Source organism: Haematobia irritans, chromosome 2, assembly GCF_050003625.1.
Source record: "Haematobia irritans isolate KBUSLIRL chromosome 2, ASM5000362v1, whole genome shotgun sequence".
In the NCBI taxonomy this organism is placed as follows: Eukaryota; Metazoa; Arthropoda; class Insecta; order Diptera; family Muscidae; genus Haematobia; species Haematobia irritans.
In genome coordinates this window covers 107215595-107232288 of record NC_134398.1, presented here as the reverse complement: position 1 = coordinate 107232288, position 16694 = coordinate 107215595, and the positions used below count along the sequence as shown (strand labels likewise).

General features: G+C 37.6%; 1 protein-coding gene across 3 annotated transcripts in view; it reads right to left on the bottom strand.

The window, feature by feature from the left end:
* Positions 1-16694, bottom strand: part of mtsh (mitoshell) — a 164136-nt gene that overhangs the window by 18924 nt on the left and 128518 nt on the right. For 2 of the 3 annotated variants that reach the window (XM_075295820.1, XM_075295823.1), the window contains one exon: positions 4697-4776. The exons of the other annotated variant lie outside the window; for it this stretch is intronic. In XM_075295820.1, the coding sequence (XP_075151935.1) occupies positions 4697-4776 (80 nt within the window). The remainder of the gene's footprint in view (positions 1-4696; positions 4777-16694) is intronic. 3 annotated transcript variants of the gene reach the window in all.

The following is a 16694-nucleotide window of genomic DNA, read 5'->3' as shown; positions in this document are numbered from 1 at the left end:
TGCACACGTAACCTTTTGTAATGAGGCATGCTCTACCTGTATAATTTCGAATATTAAAAGGTCCGGCAAAGTCAACTCCGGTATTGTGGAAAGGTCTTGTGAAGGTACTGCGTTCAAGAGGTAAAGATGCCATGATCTGGTTTCTTGTGTGCTTTTTATACAAAATACAGGTCTTACAGCGATTTATGACAAGCTTTACAAGAGGTTTAAGTCGGAAAATCCAAAATTCCGTCCGTAAAATGCGTATCATCAGCTGATTTCCGCCGTGTAAGGTCAATTTGTGAGTATGTTCAACGAGTAATCGTGCAAGCCGGCAATCATGAGGGATCAAGATGGGATGTCGTTCGTTAAAAGTCAAAGATGGCGATTTCGTAAGACGTCCATTTGATCTCATAATGCCAGAGGTGTCTAAGAATGGGTTCAATGTCAAGAGTGAGCTGGTTGAAGCTATCTGAAGCCTTTTTGAGAGTTGAGTATATTCCTCTCCAAAATAATGTCGTTGAGTTATTATGACAATTCGATTTTTAACAAATTTAATTTCTTCAGAAGAAATTTCAGTAGAAGTCGACCGAAGTTGAATTCTTTTGGACCCTGTATTTCTCCAAAACCGAAGTACATAAGCGAGAACACGATAAGCACGAGAAAGACTAGAAAATCGCTCCAGTGGATCTTCGTGGGTCGTTGTTAAAAATGTCTTAACAGGTTTTATTTCTAAAGTCGTTTCGACCGCTTGCCTCGGAATTGGCCAGCGACTTTTTGGTCCTTTCAACCAGGAAGGTCCGTACCACCACAGGTCGTAAGACTGTAGATCAGTCGACGAACACCCCCTTGTAGCGATGTCTGCTGGGTTGTATCGAGATTCTACATGTCGCCAGTTTGAAGTCCCTACTTTTTCCGTAATTTCCGCAACTCTATTTCCAACGAAAGTGTTCCAAGTACAAGAAGGTCGATTTAGCCATGATAGAACAATCGTTGAGTCGGTCCAGAAATGTAGGTCATATGAGGTCAACTGTAAACGTGGCACTGTAGAAGACACCAAAGTCGAGAGTAAAACTGCGCCACAAAGTTCAAGTCTCGGCAACGACAGCTTTTTGATGGGGGCTACACGAGTTTTAGCAACTAGTAAATGGCACTTTATGTCATTCCCCGTTTCAAGTCGGATGTATAAAGTCGCAGCATAAGCTTTCTCCGAAGAGTCGCAAAACCCATGTAGTTCTACCTTGGATTCTGGAGTGAATTGTACCCACCGAGGTATTTTGACATTTTGAATGTCAGGACAAGTCTTTAGGAAATTTTGCCATGATGTACAAATCAGTGGTGTTAGCCCATCGTCCCACCCGACTTTGTCCAGCCAAATTTGCTGCATGATGAGCTTGGCGACGACTATAATTGGCGCTAACCAGCCGCATGGGTCAAAAAAACGAGCAATGGTTGAAAGAACCTCTCGCTTAGTATACGAGGATTTAGTTCCAATAACAGGTTGCGGAAATGAAAATGAATCTGCTTTAATGTCCCATTTTATCCCTAAGGTCTTTGTTCCAAGATTTTCGGACAAAGTCAGGCAATCTAGTGAAAGAAGTTTTTCTTCCGGTATGTCTTTGATGACTTGAGGATCGTTGGAAGTCCATTTCATGAGGTCAAACCCGGCGGATTGTAACGCACTTTCTAATTGCTTTCTAGAAATGATTGCCTCATTGACTGTATATCCTCCTGCTAGAACGTCGTCAACATACATGTTTTCTTCTAAAACCTTAGCAGCCAACGGATGAGTATGTGGAACGTCTTCAGCTAGCTGTAGTAAGGTCCTTGTTGCCAGAAAAGGGGCACAATTGACTCCAAAGGTCACTGTTTGAAGTTCAAAGTCCTCAATTGGGTCCTTAGGGGATTTTCGAAACAGTATTCGCTGATACTGAGTCTGTGAACGGTCGACTAGTATCTGACGATACATTTTGGTAATGTCCGCGTTGTAGACATATTTGAAGTCTCCACTTCAAAGTCTGTAGAACGAGGTCCTGCTGAAGAATAGGTCCAGGATACAAAATGTCGTTAAGACTTTTCTTGTTAGAAGTCGGAGACGACGCGTTGAAGACAACTCGCAATTTAGTTGTAACACGGTCTGGTTTTATCACCGCGTGGTGAGGCAAATAGTAGTTAGGTATTTTCTGAATCTCAGAATGATGTATCTTTCTCATATGTCCTAGGTCCAGGTATTCAAGTATTACTTGGTCATACTGATGTTTGATGTCAGGCTTCGTACTGAGCATCTTTTCCATCCGTAGAAACTGAGCCATTGCTATACTACGCGAATGTCCAATTTCTTCACCATTTTTGAATGGAAGGGTAACAACGAATCTTCCTGAACTGTTTCGGTAGGTTGTAGTTTGGAAGATTGTTTCGCAGGTCTTGTCCTCTTCTGACCTCAAAATGGGTTTTGGGGTCTTCTCCACCTCCCAAAATTGTGTGAGGATTTTATCGAGGGCAACTGCATTGAAAAGCGATATCTCATTTTTTGATTCAGTCGATTTCTCCACTGGTCCCCCCACAATCCAGCCAAATACTGTCTTTTGTGCCAAAAGGGAGCCGAGTGGACGAATCGGAGCAGCTAAGTCAAAAATTGACGGACCTAGGTCAAGTCCTATGAGAATATCAATTGGTTGGCTTACGTAAAAGTACGGATCTGCCAAGGGTTGTTCAAATGTACTGATGTCGATGTCTAGGTCTTTAGGCGGCAAATTGAATGGTAAGGTCTTTAGGACTGGAGCCAAAACATCTAATTTGAAATTCAGTCACCGTTGGACTCAAACCTGATGTTTCAGTCATTGTTGGACTCAAACCTGAGACATGCACTAAGTTCCGCTTGGTCGGAAGTCTAAGTCGATTTTTCAATTTGTCAGAGATGAAAGTCGATTGAGATCCTGGATCTATGATCGCTCTAGCTTCATATCTCTGACCATGCGATTCTATTTCAACAAGGGCTGTGAAGAGTAATGTTTCTCTCGACTGAGGTCTACACGAAGGTCGGTTGGCCTCTCGGAGTGCTAAAGTCGTAATGTGAGGTTGTTCAGTATCTGTTGTGGACTGTATAGTTGTTGTAAAAGCTTGAGCACTGGTACTAGGTCGTACGCTGGCGTCTTGTTCAAGTGACATGGTCGATGCGCCATTACCTTTGTGTAAAAGTGTGTGATGTCGTTGATTGCAAGTTCGGCAGTTATGGTTACTTTTGCAATCTTTGATGTGGTGATCTGCTGTGAGACAATTAAACCATGATCGACTATTTTTTACAAAATAAATGCGATCGTTTATGTTCTTTTCTAAAAATTTAGGGCATTTTCCTAGAATGTGATTTTCCTTGCAAAGTTGGCAAGTTATTGCGGTGAGAGGTTGAGGTCCTTTTTTTGAATTAGGTCTCATGTTAGTTTTTCCTTCAATTTTCGTCTGGAAAGTATGAATGCGCCGATCTTTTGGATTGTAAACCTTTTCCTGAGCTTTACTATTTGATTTTGAGGTGGACGGCTGAACATTGCCCACGGATTCTAAAGTCTTGAACTTTTGGGTCAAAAAATCATCAAAATTACGCCATGAAGGCATTTGAGAACTATCGTCTAGATTTTTCTCGAAGTCCTCTAAATGACTTCTCGGTAATTTCTGAGAGCATAAATATATTAAAATCGAATCCCATGACGATGTAATGATGTCCAAGGTCTTTTAAGTCTGTAAACATCCAGTTACTGTGCGTTGAAGCAATTTAAGTGATGAGCTTGAATGTACAGATACGGCGGGAAGGTCAAATAATATACGAATTTGCTCGTTGACTTGCATACGCTTGTTTTCGTAGCGATCTGCTAGACTTTTCCAAGCGATGTCAAAGCCTTCATTAACGAGTATGTGGGATATAATCTCTCGCGCCTCACCTCCAGTTTTCTGATTCAAATGGTAAAGTTTTTCAACCCCACTAAGTCTCGGATTTTTAATGTAAATTGCCGAAAAAGGTCGCGAAATGTGGCCAGGTCTTGTAGCTGCCATAGAAAACGTCCGTATCGCATGGCGGTAATTTTATGGCATATTCATGTGATCTGTCAAAGCCCGCTGGGCTGGGGGCTGAAAGTCTCTCTGATTTCTCTGGAGGATGGTTGAGGGAAGAAAGAGCTTCTTTTTCTGCGTTGAGTGAACTGACAACAAGTTTGTAGGACGACAGAGCCTTTCGATAAGTTTCGCGCAAATTTTTTAAATCAATTGGTTTTTCCCCTTCTGGTGCCTTATAGTCTCTACATATCTCATACGACCTTTGAACTTGGGTCCATAAATGATCCACATGAACGCGTAACACGTCTAGAGAATGTACATCTTTTTCGGCAGGTCTATTGGATTCAGCCTGCTCAAAGTCCATAAGGTCGTTAAAGGCATTAGTGAATCTCTCAGAAACACTCATTTTGAAAAAGTAGGTCGAAATTAAAATGAATCGAAAAAAAATCCCACGAAATGTTAATATTATAGGTCGACTGGTTTGGTATGGTGAAAAACTTATCAAAAAATTCGAGAAATTTCAAATGAAAAATATTTCCAAAAATGTCCCCGCAAATCTTCAAAAAAGTCCGATCTGGCAACTCACTTTACCGATTCGCCAATATGTAAACAAATGAATCGATGAGAGCGAAAAAGTCAGGATGAAGAAGAAAGCAAAAGTGATTGTACTTACTCCGTTGCTTTTTGTTGCGAGTTTGGAGAGTTGAGGTCTCTTTGTTGTACTCGTGTGGATGTTGATAAATAAACGGAGGTCTACAAGAAAAAGAGAAAATCACTTTGAGGTCAACACTTTTGAAAATTTAGTTTTAGATTTTTTTCCGTTAGAATTTACAGTTGCTTTTCACAAAACGTAACTTTTTAGAAATCTTGATTTTCACTTATTTAATGTCACACAACTTTATTTGCTTTAATTGCATTTATGCATTTTATTTCACAGGTCAAAAAAATTTATTTTTTTTCCAGAAAAATTTACAATTTTCCCAAAAAGATGTCACTGGAATTTGCACAAGTTGTTTTCTTTCACTTCTCTTTTCAAGATTTCAAAAATATTAAATAATTTGTTTCACAAATAATTGTCAGTCACCAATGTATTATTTTTTTTTTTTTTTGTTATTATTATTTTCTGTTAAAGTATGTCTTTCACCACAGTTTTTATTCTTTGTTATAAAATTACATAAATGTCAATATCACACACTTTTTGAGTTTAGTTTAAACTATTTCACTCAATATCTCATTTATGGAGTTAGGTCACTCTGCCTTTCACCAAAAGTCACCTTTTGCACAAACAAACTTCAATAGTTATTGTTCACAAAGGTCACTTGAACATTTAACTAAAACACTTATTCGGTTCGATTAGGACCAAATGTTTGAGTGGGGGCAAAAATTCTCCCACTTTTATTTTAATTTAATTTGTTTAAATATATTTCTTAAGTTTGTTGATTTCACTATGTCACTTTTTGTTGTTTTAATTTGCCCGTTCGTTTTTACCGTTTGATTTTGCCTTGTTAGTTTCAATAAAAGTCTTTGTTTGATTTCTATTTAATTTTTACACAATGTATTGTTTTATTGACTTTAAATTAGTATCAGAAAAATTCACTTTTATTTATGAGTTTGATTTTCACTTGATGTTTGTTTGTTTGTTTGTTTTTCTTTAAGTCGAGCGCACCGAATGTAAAGCAAGTCGTTAACCAACTGACTTTCTTGTTTCCCTTTATATCGGTCAAGGGTAAAGTAAAAGAAAAACAGATCACAGGCAACAACAATAACAATACCAACACTCACTCTCTACACTGGATGTAGATGATGTTGAGGGTTGTTATTGTTGTTGTTATTCCTAACAGTCTTTCCAATAAGAAACAAAGAACAATGAAAACAAACCAAACATCAAATGAATGTTGAAAATTAAAATGTAATACGAAAGTAATGTAAAAAGTAATTCAAAATAAACAAAATATGAAAGAATAAGAATACAAATGAATAAGGAAATTAAGGAAACTGATCAAATGAAAAGAATAATGGCAATGGAGATAATGAAATGAAAAATAAAAAAAGTGAAAAAACAAATGATATTAGTTTAATGTCGTTTGACATTAAACAGGACATATTTCTCAAACACTCAACTTCACATCTTTATTGACGCATCAGAAAAGGCATACGGGGCGGCAGTATACATTATAACCAAATAACCAAATAAGATTATACTTTTAAACCTCCTTTGCGCGAAATCCCGAGTAGCAGCACTTAAACATTAAACGCTTACAAGGCTAGAATTGTGTGCTGCACAGTTGGGAGCCCACTTGGCGGTTAAAGTTAAGCACGATTTAGACATGATGACAGTACCAACATTTTATTGGACTGATTCTACAATAGTATTGAATTGGATCAACTCAAAATCATCCTCCTTTCACACCTTTGTTGCTAATCGTATAGCTTCAATTCAAGACAACACGACGCCTGACCAATGGAGACACGTTAGTTCCAAGGATAACCCAGCAGACATCATATCAAGGGGATTAGACCCACATCAGTTACCACAAACAACTCAATGGATGCACTTCTTGTACAGAATAAACCATAGGAATTCCTTTAAGACACTAAAACGAATTGTTGCTTATGTTCTGAGATGTATCAAAAAATCCAAAACCCGCAAAGAAGAACGACAAAACAGGCCAACCCTCACTCCCTTTGAGCTTCACGATTCCCTTACCGTCATAGTTCGTATCGCACAGCATTCTAAATTTAAAGAAGACATTCAATAACTGGAGAAGCATAGATAACTTAAAGGTTCAAGCCAAATCAAAAGTTTTTCGCCGTTCTTGGACGAAAATACTGTTTTAAGAGTTGGTGGCAGACTAGAAGAATCGACTTTGAGTTTTATTTTTGCCATTCAACGACCCAATAAGTCGATTAATCTTCGAATCGTTACATAAGGAAAATAAGCATTGCGGACCTACAGCACTCCTTGCTACGGTAAGACAACGCTTTTGGCCCATCAAAGGAAAGCATTTGGCTCGGGAAACTGTTCACAAATGTATACAATGCGCAAGATCAAAACCAAAGCTTCTGAAACAAATTATGGGAAATTTGCGAGAAACAAGAGTAACGCCTGCAAGGCCCTTCATAAACACAGGGGTAGATTATTGCGGACCAATCTGCGTATATTTCAAAACAAGAGGAAAACGACCTCAGAAAGCATATCTTGCGGTATTTTGCTGCTTTTCAACAAAGGCGGTTCAGCTAGAACTTGTGACGGATCTTACAACCGATGCCTTCATTGGGGCGTTGAAACGATTCATAGGTCGAAGGGGCCATTGCCAAAATCTATATTGTGATAACGCTACCAACTTCTTGGGAGCAAAAAAATCAACTCGCAGAGCTGTCAACCATGTTATTCTCAACGACAGCTCAAGAAAAAATACAACGAGAATGCGCAAATAGAAACATTACATTCCACTGTATACCTCCGCGATCTCATTTTGGTGGACTTTGGGAATCAGCTGTAAAATCCGCTAAAGGTCTTCTGATAAAGGAACTTATGAAGATATGGAAACCATTGTCATGGAGGTTGAAGCGATACTAAACTCTAGGCCAAGAGCACCACTGCCACAAACGCTGGGAATTTGTTCCCGAATAAAACACCAATTCTGGAAAAGATCCCAGGAATATCTTAATGAACGTAACAGCGTAACAAGTGGAAAACTAAGTCTAAAATTCTGCAATTGGGCATCATACTCGTAATTAAAGATATCTTGCCTGTCATGAACTGGCGACTTGGTAAAGACATTGAAACTTTTCCAGGGTCAGATGGTTTCGTCAGGACAGCTGCGATAAAAACATCATCCGGTATCATTAAGCGAGCCATCCACCTACTCGCTCCTCTCCCTCTAGAACAACCTAATGATGAAAGAGGAGATAATTCGCTTCCACTCAACCAAAGCGCATTATCCAGCGACAAAGACAATGGCTCACCACCCCCAAAACGTGCCAACCGCAACTTACCATGCAGTTCATCGCCTGACAGTTAGTTACTTTGGAGCAGCACTTATATTAATCGTTGTTGTGGTCTTATTAATGAAGTACATTTTAAAGAAAAGAGCCAACATGCGTATAGCACCACAGCCTACTAAAAATTAACATGGGACATTTCAGTGACCAATCCTACGACATCATACGTAACCGGAATTAGCTTATGCGAGCCTTTCTAAATTATTCACGCCGAACATCGGCTTCGGCTTTTCTTTTTGTTTATTTTTTGTTGTTATTATTACTTTCTTTGCATTTGCTATTAGTATATAAGGTAGAATAAATTTAATAAAGACGATCACTACGCTTAAAAACCTTGGTGTTTTAACTAATGTGATTATTTTCTTTTCTTGGTGTAGCACCTAGTAAAGAATCTTAAACCCCTTTATAGGAAAGGTTCTGGTGTACTACCAGGACTACCAATAAACATTTTATTCTGGTGTACCACCAGAATATACGCTGAGCAAACAAACGAGCTCAAGCAATAAGATTTAATTATTTTTGATTGTAATTAGAATTGTTAAATTTTTATTTATTTTACTCCAACATACCAGGATGTTGCAAGGCGGGACGCAATGTTTAAGTTCAAATTTAACGTATATTCCCTACTTTTATAACTACGGTTCGTTAGATCCTTGCGAGTGCGTACTATTTTCTGTTAACTGCTTGCTCTTTGCCCCGTTCTGTTTTGGTCGTTTGTTTTTTATGACTTACTTTTGGCATTGAGCTATCTGTGTTCACGACACAACAAAGTGTTTTATTTTCTTTATTTTCAAAATTTAAAATCCCGCAGTCACCAATGTATTATTTTTTTTTTTTTGTTATTATTATTTTCTGTTAAAGTATGTCTTTCACCACAGTTTTTATTCTTTGTTATAAAATTACATAAATGTCAATATCACACACTTTTTGAGTTTAGTTTAAACTATTTCACTCAATATCTCATTTATGGAGTTAGGTCACTCTGCCTTTCACCAAAAGTCACCTTTTGCACAAACAAACTTCAATAGTTATTGTTCACAAAGGTCACTTGAACATTTAACTAAAACACTTATTCGGTTCGATTAGGACCAAATGTTTGAGTGGGGGCAAAAATTCTCCCACTTTTATTTTAATTTAATTTGTTTAAATATATTTCTTAAGTTTGTTGATTTCACTATGTCACTTTTTGTTGTTTTAATTTGCCCGTTCGTTTTTACCGTTTGATTTTGCCTTGTTAGTTTCAATAAAAGTCTTTGTTTGATTTCTATTTAATTTTTACACAATGTATTGTTTTATTGACTTTAAATTAGTATCAGAAAAATTCACTTTTATTTATGAGTTTGATTTTCACTTGATGTTTGTTTGTTTGTTTGTTTTTCTTTAAGTCGAGCGCACCGAATGTAAAGCAAGTCGTTAACCAACTGACTTTCTTGTTTCCCTTTATATCGGTCAAGGGTAAAGTAAAAGAAAAACAGATCACAGGCAACAACAATAACAATACCAACACTCACTCTCTACACTGGATGTAGATGATGTTGAGGGTTGTTATTGTTGTTGTTATTCCTAACAGTCTTTCCAATAAGAAACAAAGAACAATGAAAACAAACCAAACATCAAATGAATGTTGAAAATTAAAATGTAATACGAAAGTAATGTAAAAAGTAATTCAAAATAAACAAAATATGAAAGAATAAGAATACAAATGAATAAGGAAATTAAGGAAACTGATCAAATGAAAAGAATAATGGCAATGGAGATAATGAAATGAAAAATAAAAAAAGTGAAAAAACAAATGATATTAGTTTAATGTCGTTTGACATTAAACAGGACATATTTCTCAAACACCCAACTTCACATCTTTATTGACGCATCAGAAAAGGCATACGGGGCGGCAGTATACATTATAACCAAATAACCAAATAAGATTATACTTTTAAACCTCCTTTGCGCGAAATCCCGAGTAGCAGCACTTAAACATTAAACGCTTACAAGGCTAGAATTGTGTGCTGCACAGTTGGGAGCCCACTTGGCGGTTAAAGTTAAGCACGATTTAGACATGATGACAGTACCAACATTTTATTGGACTGATTCTACAATAGTATTGAATTGGATCAACTCAAAATCATCCTCCTTTTACACCTTTGTTGCTAATCGTATAGCTTCAATTCAAGACAACACGACGCCTGACCAATGGAGACACGTTAGTTCCAAGGATAACCCAGCAGACATCATATCAAGGGGATTAGACCCACATCAGTTACCACAAACAACTCAATGGATGCACTTCTTGTACAGAATAAACCATAGGAATTCCTTTAAGACACTAAAACGAATTGTTGCTTATGTTCTGAGATGTATCAAAAAATCCAAAACCCGCAAAGAAGAACGACAAATCAGGCCAACCCTCACTCCCTTTGAGCTTCACGATTCCCTTACCGTCATAGTTCGTATCGCACAGCATTCTAAATTTAAAGAAGACATTCAATAACTGGAGAAGCATAGATAACTTAAAGGTTCAAGCCAAATCAAAAGTTTTTCGCCGTTCTTGGACGAAAATACTGTTTTAAGAGTTGGTGGCAGACTAGAAGAATCGACTTTGAGTTTTATTTTTGCCATTCAACGACCCAATAAGTCGATTAATCTTCGAATCGTTACATAAGGAAAATAAGCATTGCGGACCTACAGCACTCCTTGCTACGGTAAGACAACGCTTTTGGCCCATCAAAGGAAAGCATTTGGCTCGGGAAACTGTTCACAAATGTATACAATGCGCAAGACCAAAACCAAAGCTTCTGAAACAAATTATGGGAAATTTGCGAGAAACAAGAGTAACGCCTGCAAGGCCCTTCATAAACACAGGGGTAGATTATTGCGGACCAATCTGCGTATATTTCAAAACAAGAGGAAAACGACCTCAGAAAGCATATCTTGCGGTATTTTGCTGCTTTTCAACAAAGGCGGTTCAGCTAGAACTTGTGACGGATCTTACAACCGATGCCTTCATTGGGGCGTTGAAACGATTCATAGGTCGAAGGGGCCATTGCCAAAATCTATATTGTGATAACGCTACCAACTTCGTGGGAGCAAAAAAATCAACTCGCAGAGCTGTCAACCATGTTATTCTCAACGACAGCTCAAGAAAAAATACAACGAGAATGCGCAAATAGAAACATTACATTCCACTGTATACCTCCGCGATCTCATTTTGGTGGACTTTGGGAATCAGCTGTAAAATCCGCTAAAGGTCTTCTGATAAAGGAACTTATGAAGATATGGAAACCATTGTCATGGAGGTTGAAGCGATACTAAACTCTAGGCCAAGAGCACCACTGCCACAAACGCTGGGAATTTGTTCCCGAATAAAACACCAATTCTGGAAAAGATCCCAGGAATATCTTAATGAACGTAACAGCGTAACAAGTGGAAAACTAAGTCTAAAATTCTGCAATTGGGCATCATACTCGTAATTAAAGATATCTTGCCTGTCATGAACTGGCGACTTGGTAAAGACATTGAAACTTTTCCAGGGTCAGATGGTTTCGTCAGGACAGCTGCGATAAAAACATCATCCGGTATCATTAAGCGAGCCATCCACCTACTCGCTCCTCTCCCTCTAGAACAACCTAATGATGAAAGAGGAGATAATTCGCTTCCACTCAACCAAAGCGCATTATCCAGCGACAAAGACAATGGCTCACCACCCCCAAAACGTGCCAACCGCAACTTACCATGCAGTTCATCGCCTGACAGTTAGTTACTTTGGAGCAGCACTTATATTAATCGTTGTTGTGGTCTTATTAATGAAGTACATTTTAAAGAAAAGAGCCAACATGCGTATAGCACCACAGCCTACTAAAAATTAACATGGGACATTTCAGTGACCAATCCTACGACATCATACGTAACCGGAATTAGCTTATGCGAGCCTTTCTAAATTATTCACGCCGAACATCGGCTTCGGCTTTTCTTTTTGTTTATTTTTTGTTGTTATTATTACTTTCTTTGCATTTGCTATTAGTATATAAGGTAGAATAAATTTAATAAAGACGATCACTACGCTTAAAAACCTTGGTGTTTTAACTAATGTGATTATTTTCTTTTCTTGGTGTAGCACCTAGTAAAGAATCTTAAACCCCTTTATAGGAAAGGTTCTGGTGTACTACCAGGACTACCAATAAACATTTTATTCTGGTGTACCACCAGAATATACGCTGAGCAAACAAACGAGCTCAAGCAATAAGATTTAATTATTTTTGATTGTAATTAGAATTGTTAAATTTTTATTTATTTTACTCCAACATACCAGGATGTTGCAAGGCGGGACGCAATGTTTAAGTTCAAATTTAACGTATATTCCCTACTTTTATAACTACGGTTCGTTAGATCCTTGCGAGTGCGTACTATTTTCTGTTAACTGCTTGCTCTTTGCCCCGTTCTGTTTTGGTCGTTTGTTTTTTATGACTTACTTTTGGCATTGAGCTATCTGTGTTCACGACACAACAAAGTGTTTTATTTTCTTTATTTTCAAAATTTAAAATCCCGCATATTCACTTATTATTGTTAGAACAGGATGCCACGTTACTCCCCCTCGGGATGAAGTCATCTAAAACGAACTGGGAGCCGTATGCGCCTGCCACTGGTACGTGAAACACATTCGGGTGAGATGGATTCTGTGCCGTTCGATTCGTTTAATCAGAGGGTGTATTCTGCGCTGGGGCCGTCGTCGCAGGTTTTGGACAGGAGAAAGAATTCGTTGATGTCGTTGCCGGCACATCCGACGTGAAAAAAGCTGATGTTTTTGTTACTTTGTATTTCGATTAACGACTTCATGAGGACCATCGTATGGATTTGTTAGTGAAGGTCGAAATTCTACTAAATATTCGCTCGTTAAAACTCTAATGTTTTTGGAGCAATCTGGTTGGTTCCACAAAAGTAAATAATAGAGAAGGTTCAGTGGTTAAGACTAGAAGTGCCCATATGTAATAGGTACTTTTAGTTAAATGTGGTATCACAATGGACTGAATAGTCTTAGTGAGCCTGAAATTTAATCGGGCTGCCACTTTAACCTAACCTAACCTAACTCTAGAATTAGATTTTAGGAAAAATTCTCCAGGAATTTTTAGTGTCGAACAATACACAAGTTCTGCAGCTGAGGCTTTGATATCGTGCTTGCAAACCACTCTCAGTCCTAGAAGAATTGTTGGCAAATAATGTATCCAATTGTAGGCATTGTGGCACAAGATTGATGTCGTCAAAGTTCGATGCCATCTTGTAGCGGACGTTTTCTATGATTATTTTTTTATTATATTTATTGTTTATACAAGTATTATTGTGCATTCTACGAAATTATTTGATATTTTGCAATTATTCTATTTTTATGATTAATAATTTCATCATTTGTTACATAAATTCCCTCACTTTTATCATCAACTGTAAATGATCATTCATTTCAAATCACTATCGTTTTATAATAATTTTACTCAATTTGCTCTTAATAATATCACTCATAATAACTATCATTACTCTCTTTAACTCGACAACATAACTGAACCATTTGTTCTCTCGCATTGAATTAGTATGATTTTTATTTTCACTCATTGTAAAATCACATAAAAGAGACAATCATTTATAATTTGACTTCATTCTGCTGTAACTGTCGATGAATAAAGATTAAAAAAAAATTAAACTTTAAGCGGAACCTTGTTTTTCCCTTTAATTGGAAAAATAAAAATAACAATTGGTATTGTCTATCTTAGACGTTGATCGTCTGGTTTGGAGTTACCTTATTAAAATATATTACTATTACTCTAATCCAGCTTGAACGTTAATCGATCAGTTAGGTTGAGTACATAAAAAAATATTATTATAAAAAAATATATAATTTGAGAAGGGTGAATACCTTCTTCCTCCAAAGGAGCTATTCCCTCCTTCTACATTGGCGCCCAACAAAAACAATACAGAGCTTTAAACAAAAAAGCTAAAAATTAAAAAACCCTGAAAGAAGAGAAGAGCTGCAAAAAAAAAAAAATTATGAAAAGTGGTTAAAATTTGGTGGAGAATTGGTATACATTCTTAGTGTTGTTGTTGCTATAATTATAGTCACATTGGAATCTCCAACCTCCAAACAGAATTGTGTTGTTTTGTTGGCGATCTCAGTTGTTGTTGTTGCTCTCAATATTATCACGTTTATTTCCAAATCCACATAGACGACGCTACTGTGCTGCTCACGTATCGGTACATCGTTGTTGCTCCACATAAGTTGTTGGCGTGAATTTTAGAGCCGTACAATTATACTTGTTGCTGATGCTCTTCTTCTCATTACATGGTCCCTTGTTGTATTCTTTTGTTGTTGGTTCATCTAACGCTCTCACCACTATTTTATTCGTGTAGTTGATACCATTGCATATTTCTCAATACCTATGCTCTTGAGTATAAGAGGGTGTTAAGTTATTCCACGCTCGTGAGTCAAACAACAGGGTTGCCACAATTCAATTTTAATAAATAAACGGGATCACAATCATGATTCGACGAAGTCCCAGACTCAATGCAAATGCTACTGAAAATGATTCAACGCCCTTATCCAGTCAGAATAATTCAAATATAAGGTCAGGCCCATTTCAGCAAGCGGAAAACGTTCCAAATAATGTTGATGGACAATTAGTTCCAAATAATCAAGCCAGTCGCCCAAGTACATCACAAGCTCCCGTATCTACAGTTAATGTGATTGCTGGTGCAAGCACATATGCTGGAGCAAGTTTTGCTCAAAATGTTCCACCAATGTTTGCACCACAATCACAGGCTCAGCCCAATATTGTATTAAGCGATGCTCAGTTCAGACAGCTTTTGGGTGGTGTGTCGAATAGACAAGAAACTAGGTCCACGTTTAGTAATTGCACAGCTCGATTTACTGGAGGACGCAACTCCACAAAAGTCGAGGACTTTCTGGCCACAATTCTAGTTTATAAAGAGGCTGAAAACATTACTGATTTTCTTGCTCTTACAAGTCTACCATTGCTTTTGGAAGGCTACGCAGCTACTTGGTGGCAGGGTATGCAGAATGAGGCCCGCACATTCAATGATGCTGTCGATCTTTTGAGAAAAGCATTTGCCCCAGTCAAACCAGACTGGAGGATATTCAATGAAATTTGTCAAGAAAAGCAGAAGTCTTTTGAAACAACCGATATTTTTGTTTGCAGAAAAAGAAGGCTTTTCGCACAATTGTCTGAAAAACTGTCCGAAAAAACAATGCTAGATATAGTATTTGGACAATTGAATTTACAAATTCGGGGAAAAGTATCGAGAGATAGTATTACTACGTTTCAAGACCTATTAGCCCAAGCCAGAGAAATAGAAATGGTAATTGCGGAAAATAAACAGGATTACAAGGAAGCGAAACCCAAACCGACAGAAAACGCAGAAAAGCCTCTTTTACGTTGCACGTACTGTAGAAAAAGGAATCATATTGCAGAAAACTGCTACAAGAAGATTGAGGCAGATAAACATAAGAAAGTTAAGGTGGCAGAGACTAGACTTAGCTGTTATGGCTGCGGGGCGGATGGATATTATCGCTCAAATTGTCCAAATTGCAACAAAGAGTATAGTAATGAAAAAGAGCAAACTCTTGATTTTCACTCCTTGCATGCATCCTTAGTGGGAAGTGATGTGCCATTAATAGATGTTAATATAAATGGACTTAAAGGTGAAGCATACCTCGATACAGCGGCCAGAACAAGTGTTGCAGGATTTCTATTATACCAAAAACTTATTGAAAAGGGAATTCCATTTAAAAAAGTCAATGCCGAAATAATATTAGCCGATGGTGTACCACGCAATCAGGTTGTTCACTCAGCAATGGTCGACATAATTCTCGGAAATAGATTCAAAAAGATCCGATTCATATGCCTTCCAAACGCAATTGGAAATAGAACCCTGCTTGGAGTAGACTTTTTGAAAGAATGTGGAATGGTTATTGACTTGGCTCAGCAAAATTGGCATTTTAAGGACGACCCTACCAAAAATTTTGCATTTAAATTGCAAGCTTCAAAAATTAATTTATCATTGGTTGAAAAAGTTAATGAAGTACCAAATGAGCTAAATGACTTCTTATCATGGTTCGAAAATGGAAACAATAATGAATATTCGCCTGATGCCATAAACAAAATATTTGAGAATTCAATTCCTGAAACCATGGAAGCTTCTAGCTCTTCAGATTTGTTTCCTCCTCCGAAGAAAGTGAGACATGAGGCACATTGCGAAGAAATGTTTACATCTTTGGAACTTAATTCAATTGAAATAAAACTACGGCATAATGAAGGACCTGATTTGAGACATAGTGATAGAGAAAAGCTAAATCAATTGCTTTTGGAAGAAAAGGATATATTTGATGACATCAAGGTACCCATATCTAAGGTCGAACATCATATTAAAACCGGTAACCACGAACCTATTTCCAATCCACCATATAGGTTATCACCAAGAATGAAGGTCTTATTAAAGCAGGAATTGGACAATATGCTGCAAAACGGAATTATTGAAGAAGCCGAATCGCCTTGGTCTTTTCCGGTGGTATTAATACCAAAGAAAGATGGAACTGTCAGGGTATGCGTCGACTATCGGCGCCTCAATGCCATCACTACGACAGACACATATCCTCTGCCAAGAATCGA